Source organism: Symphodus melops (genome assembly GCF_947650265.1).
Source record: "Symphodus melops genome assembly, chromosome: 19".
In the NCBI taxonomy this organism is placed as follows: domain Eukaryota; kingdom Metazoa; phylum Chordata; class Actinopteri; order Labriformes; family Labridae; genus Symphodus; species Symphodus melops.
In genome coordinates this window covers 20,119,318-20,125,790 of record NC_136709.1, presented here as the reverse complement: position 1 = coordinate 20,125,790, position 6,473 = coordinate 20,119,318, and the positions used below count along the sequence as shown (strand labels likewise).

Here is a 6,473-nt window from a genome sequence, read left to right as displayed (position 1 = left end):
GGACCAGCAGGAACAATCATTTTATATATATGAGAAAACTCAAATCTATTTACCTTTACTGATGAAAAAAAACATTTAAATGATGTTCATAGATTCATCTGACAGAATACAGACTGTATATGTTGGAAATATATTTTACTCACGGATAAGATGAGAGGCGAGCAAACTGAGGAGGTTTCTTCATTTCGCGCATACTTCCCCATCTTCGATACCTGCAACCAGAGACACACTGATGATGCTTCTTAGATAGAGATAGATAGATCGATACTTTATTGATCCCGAGGGAAATTCTTGATCACAGATGAAATATGAAGAGCAGAGCAGACACTGATCAACACATTAAACTCTGTGTTTCTTTATTCCATCAATGAGTCAAAGGATCAAAGTAGAGAGGAGGTGTCGGGCTGATGTTTCACTCAAACATTTGACCTGATAACTCAACATCACTTCACATTCACAGTGTGAGACAGAAAGAAGTCATCGAGCCATCAGGATGACTTTGTGATTCTTTCAGTCCTTAAAAAAAGACAAATATAAACCTCTGGCTCCACCCACTCCTGAAAACAAGACAAGAGTCAGGAGAGTTTCCCCTGTTGATCAAAGAGCTGCAGAATGATCAGCATCACTTCCAGGTGGATTTCAGGATGTCAGAGGTTCAGTTTGATACGCTGCTAGCTATACTGGAACTACACATTCAAAGGAACAGCAGCAAGTTACACAAAGAAACTGATCCTGAACACGGATTGGAAGGATGCAAAACAAGTTAGAAAATCAAAACTGTTCTGAAAATAATAAAGACAGAAGAAAGTTTTCAGAGTCAGTGTGCAAACATGATCGACTCAACATGAGCAGCAAAACACACTCAGTGTGTGTGTGTGTGTGTGTGTGTGTGTGTGTGTGTGTGTGTGTGTGTGTGTGTGTGTGTGTGTGTGTGTGTGTGTGTGTGTGTGTGTGTGTGTGTGTGTGTGTGTGTGTGTGTGTGTGTGTGTGTGTGTGTGTGTGTGTGTGTGTGTGTGTGTGTGTGTGTGTGTGTGTGTGTGTGTGTGTGTGTGTGTGTGTGTGTGTGACTGACTGACTGACTGACTGACTGACTGACTGACTGACTGTCAGGATTTATTCATGATTTATTCATGATAAAACTTACAGGTATGGGTCGTTTTTTTCTAATTCTTTGAAATCATCTTTTTCTTTTGACCAATCACTGCGGAGGGATGGATCAGCTCGACTTGATGATTGGTCGACTTCCCTGATAGTGCTGAATAAAAGAGAAAGATTACATAATCAATATCAGACCACGACAACAGATGAAAAACTTCCAGATGAGTCCAGTCAGACTTGATCTCGTTCACTCTGAATGATTAACCAGCTTCTCATATGGAAATCAAACCTGAGTTTTTTATATGGGATATTTCTGGACCAGCAGGAACAATCATTTTATATATATGAGAAAACTAAAATCTATTTACCTTTACTGAAGAAAAAAACATTTAAATGATGTTCATAGATTCATCTGACAGAATACAGACTGTATATGTTGGAGATACATTTTACTCACTAATCAGGAGGGAGGTCGGCCAAAAAACGATCTTCTTCGATTTGAACTTCTTCCCTCAGTTCCTGCAGACTTTGCCATATTCGATACCTGCAACCAGAGACACACTGATGATGCTTCTTGATCACAGATGAAATATGAAGAGCAGAGCAGACACTGATCAACACATTAAACTCTGTGTTGTTTCTTTATTCCATCAATGAGTCAAAGGATCAAAGTAGAGAGGAGGTGTTGGGCTGATGTTTCACTCAAACATTTGACCTGAAAACTCAACATCACTTCAACATCTTTTAAACAGGAGCATGGTGTTTGCTTTACATCAACCATGGAGCTTGTTTCATGTTGAAGCTCTTTGTCATCAGGATGACTTTGTGATTCTTTCAGTCCTTAAAAAAAGACAAATAAAAACCTCTGGCTCCACCCACTCCTGAAAACAAGACAAGAGTCAGGAGAGTTTCCCCTGTTGATAAAAGAGCTGCAGGGCGCCGGTAGCGCAGTAGTGCCCATGTCCCCGTGTATGAAGGCTACAGTCCTCAATTCGGGCGGCCAGGTCGGTCCCAGCAATTTACACAAAGAAACTGATTTGTTCTGTAAACATGCAGCAAAACAGACTGTGTGTGTGTGTGTGTGTGTGTGTGTGTGTGTGTGTGTGTGTGTGTGTGTGTGTGTGTGTGTGTGTGTGTGTGTGTGTGTGTGTGTGTGTGTGTGTGTGTGTGTGTGTGTGTGTGTGTGTGTGTGTGTGTGTATACACACATGGCTGTCAGGATTAATTGTTTAAAACACTTACTTTACTGGGTTACTTTCTGCTAATTTTTTTAAATCAATTGTTGCTCCTTTTGACCGATCACTGCGGAGGGATGGATGAGATGAACATGACGATTGGTCGTCATCACTGATAGTGCTGAAAAAAAGATTACATCATCAGATTTCAGTGTAAATATGCTCAGCACAGATTTCCAAATCTATCGGCTGTCCTTTCTGTCCTAAAACCAAATGAATAAAAAAAATGGGATACAGGTCTGTGTGAAAGCCCTAAATGTTAGTTTTAACCAATATGGTTAAGCCTCATGAAAATAAACATTTTGAGAACTTTAAGACAGAATATGTAAGTAGATTTTACTCACCGACTGATAGATGAGTAGCCTGACTCAACATAATCATCCTCTGCTGCTGCAGCGCCATCTATCTTCAGTTGGGAGACGCCCAAAGGGACCCTGTTAATATAAACAGAACGTAGAACTTCAACAACAAAATGTTTTTCTCTGTACAAACAAACTGGAAACTATGAAGAATGTATCAGAAAAAAAAAGCTGATTTAAAGCTGATTGTGCTCGCTGTGAATGGATGTCTCCTCTTTAAAAAGTAGCCTCCTCTTTTCTCTTGACTCTGTTATTGTTATTTAATAAAACGTGGAAAGGTTTGTTTTATTGACTGTAACTGTGAATATGCTGAGCACAGAGAACAGGATTAAACCAGATGAGCTTTGAGTATTCTGTTTTCTCTTCAGGTCAAAGACTAACAGCAGAATTGTTCACTCATATACAGTAGATGTTAAAAATCTAAATAACATGATGTTGACTTACTCATCAAGCCAGTGTTGTAATCTGGAGTTCCTCTGTGACTCAGACATCCTGAGTCCTTCAGAGTCTGGTCTCTGGGCTGAAAAAGGAAAAGCAGAGTTAAGATTCTTCATTTCCTCCTGAACTGACACAAACACATAAACAGCTCAATCACAACAGAAGGAAACTCTGCACTTCAGTCACTCCTCTAATGGAGGTCAGAGCTCTCAGAGAAGAACTTTAAGACGTACTGAATTATATTTGTTGTACCTGAATCATAACTTTAAAACTATCAGAGTTCATTGATCTGACTGTGTTATTATTTCAGAACAACATTAAAAACTAAAAGGTGTGTTTCTATTAAAGCTTTCATTGGGTCTTGAATCGCACCTGGGATAAATAAAGTTTTTTTTAATTAAATTGAAAAAAAAATGAACAGAAGTAGAAAAAAACCCGTTTATCTTGTGTAGCCTGGAGATTAGAGCACATGCTCCATGTGTGGAGGCTGTGGTCTTCCAAGCGGGCGGCCCGGGTTAGAGTCCGACCTGTGGCTCCTTTCACAAATGTCTCTCTCTCTCTCTCTCTCTCTCTCTCTCTCTCTCTCTCTCTCTCTCTCTCTCTCTCTCTCTCTCTCTCTCTCTCTCTCTCTCTCTCTCTCTCTCTCTCTCTCTCTCTCTCTCTCTCTCTCTCTCTCTCTCTCTCTGATTTCTGACTCTATTCACTGTCCTGTCTTGAAACAAAGGCCTTAAAAAGCCCCAAAATAAAACTTTTTTTTCTAACCTCAATAAGTTATTCCAACTAAAGTGTAGGCTTAAATAATGTCGACTAACACGTCAAACTGTCCTTCAGTATTAATCAACTCTTAAAATGGCTGCTGTGTCTCCTTATAGCCGAGCTGCTGAAGATATGAAAAAGTAAAACACCATTAAACCAACTTCTTAGTCCTGAAATAACACTTATGAAGAATTCTTTACCCATATGAGAGAACTCAAACTCAGATGAATTTCTCAGTTTTGTCTAAAAGTGTTGGTTTACCCTCCGTATCTCTCAGGACTCACAGGATGAATCCCTTCAACTCCAGCAGTGGGAAAAACACGGATATAAATAAAGAAAACACGTCTTCTATACATGTTCTGAAACACTTTACAAACACAATGACACAATTAAATAAACCAGAGTTACAATTACTTTCTTTAAACTATTTAAAACATGTAAAAACATATTACCTTTACATGGAGACAAACAAACTGCGACACAGGTTGATAAGGAAAGTAATTCAGCGACCCTAACAGATAAGCAAAAAACAAGTTCTTCTTCTTTAAGCCCAACCCCATAAAACTTGTTTTAGATGGTTATGAAACAAAACAAAACAAAACAAAACATGGATGCACCATTTAAATATTCAGCCATTTATTATTGTTGATGTCTTGTGTGTTACCTCATTACTTTTAGAGAAGACTATTAATGACTTGAGCAACATCAATCATTCATAAATACCATTGACTGTGTAGAGATAAATGTACGAATGGTCCAGTTCAATAAGTATATGGGGAACAGGGACATTTGTGTCTGATACTAAACTCTACATTAAAGTAATAAATCCTTTAATCCATAAAGGATTGACTGAGTAATTAACCTGGCAAAACATGACTACATGTTAGACTCATCATTAAGTTACATTATCAACCAGTTAAAACATTTCTTGTTTTTACATTTCAGGTTCGAACACACACATGCTTTGAAATCACTTCCTGTGTTACTGCGCACCTTAAAATGCCTTTCAGTTATTTTATCATGATGTGAATCTCAAAACAACGCCGGCCAAAAATGTCTCTTTCAACTGTCATCACAACTGCTTCAAAATAAAATACAACTTCCGGTTCTCTCTTTTCAAAATAAAGAACACCTCATTGTCCATGTAGATCAGCTGCATTAGTAAATGAACATAACGTTTGATTGTTTTTTAAACTTTTATTCAAACGTTTTTTCTTTATGACAGTACAGCAATATTGACAGCAGAAGGTTATAAATGGTCCCAACAACAAATACACAAAACGAATACAAAATAATAACAATATAAAATTGATTATTGATTTGGAAAACATGTAATCTTAAAAAAAATGTATTCATTTTTTATTATACATGTCTTGAAAAATAGACAAATCCATGACAGGGACAGTCTGCTGTGAGGAGCAAAGGTGAAGACCCGGGTCAGGAGATCCGGAGCAATCCTCCTGAAATGATCTGGATATTTAAAGGAGTTTTTATGTGAATATGTCTTAATTGATCACTTCCTGCATTTCCTTTCCTGCATGATTCTGATGTTAGGAAATTTGTTTCAGTGCTCGTAAAAATGTTTGACACTTTAAAAAGTGTTTTCTAAAATGTAAATATGTTTTGTCTCAAGCTTTACAAAAGAACTTCACACTTTGTATTTTTCAGTTTGCACTTCCCAGCCACCGTACTTTCAGTGTGATAGAATAATGTTAAAAAAAGATGTTATTCAGTTCTTCTCAGATTTTGTCAGTTTTTTCACATTGTTTAATCGGCACAATGACTCAAACTAAGTGAAATAATACCTGTGGTTTTTTTTTTAACGTATGAACCTTGATAATGAAAACAGAAGTATGATTATACATTTTTAAAGTTACTTAAATACAGTAATGTAAACAATAACATTGCATTAAAAATGGCGGAACTCAAAATCGTTCAAAGAGAAAATACTCCCAGCAGAGAAAATTAAAGACCAAGCACACAGATGACAGTAAGATAATAAAAAAACAACAGCTGTTTTTAAAGTTAAGTTGACTTCATCATCTTATGTGACAAACACATCTCATCATTTGGATTTGTTTTTAATACATCAGAAGCCAAATCAAGCTGTTACAAAAAGAGCTTCAAACTCGACATGGTTTACAAACAGTCAGTCAGCCCACAGTCCAGACGAAAAGTTTAGAAGTTTAGATCACTGATTTGGTCTCCTCCTCTTCTTCCTCCTCCTCTTCTTCCTCCTCCTCTTCTTCCTCCTCCTTCTCCTCTATCCTGCATGGAGTAATAAGACCTGTATGATTACACCTCATCAAAATAAACACAATCAAACGTTTTTTTCAATATGATCAAAGTGTAAAATATAAGAAAAAAGTCTATAATACTTTGTGTTTTGAACAAAATGTTCATTAGTATATCAAGATTTTCTCTGAAGAAGAGATGGTTTCAAAATGTGAAAAATTTGAGAGCCATCACAATCAATTTAGTTACTTCATAAAATCCAACTGGTCCAGAACTCAGCTGCCCGGATCCTCACCAGAACCCCCTCCATCGACCACATCACTCCAGTCCTTCAACAGTTTCACTGGCTCCCT

At 37.4% G+C, this 6,473-nt stretch overlaps 2 protein-coding genes and 1 long non-coding RNA gene across 5 annotated transcripts in view; all 3 read right to left on the bottom strand.

Moving 5' to 3' along the window:
- LOC306840488 (uncharacterized protein) overlaps positions 1 to 4,391 on the bottom strand; it is a 54,649-nt gene extending 50,258 nt beyond the window's left edge. Inside the window, exon 1 of the mRNA XM_079369819.1 lies at positions 4,338 to 4,391. The gene's annotated coding sequence lies outside the window, so the exon portion shown is untranslated. The remainder of the gene's footprint in view (positions 1 to 4,337) is intronic.
- Positions 1 to 6,473, bottom strand: part of LOC306840486 (uncharacterized protein) — a 52,164-nt gene that overhangs the window by 18,751 nt on the left and 26,940 nt on the right. The window contains exon 9 of one of the 3 annotated variants that reach the window (XM_079369816.1): positions 5,150 to 6,134. The exons of 1 other annotated variant lie outside the window; for it this stretch is intronic. Coding sequence is in view for 1 of the 2 variants with exons in the window: in XM_079369815.1 (XP_079225941.1) it covers positions 6,072 to 6,153 (82 nt within the window). In the remaining variant the exon portion in view is untranslated. Of the gene's footprint in view, positions 1 to 5,149; positions 6,154 to 6,473 lie in introns of those variants that run through there. One more of the 3 variants, XM_079369815.1, reaches the window with a different exon arrangement.
- LOC306840518 lies at positions 1,571 to 2,736 on the bottom strand. Its single transcript, XR_013781340.1, has 3 exons — positions 2,677 to 2,736; positions 2,340 to 2,453; positions 1,571 to 1,642 (listed from the first exon to the last, which is right to left on the bottom strand). It is a non-coding gene; the product is annotated as an uncharacterized lncRNA (long non-coding RNA).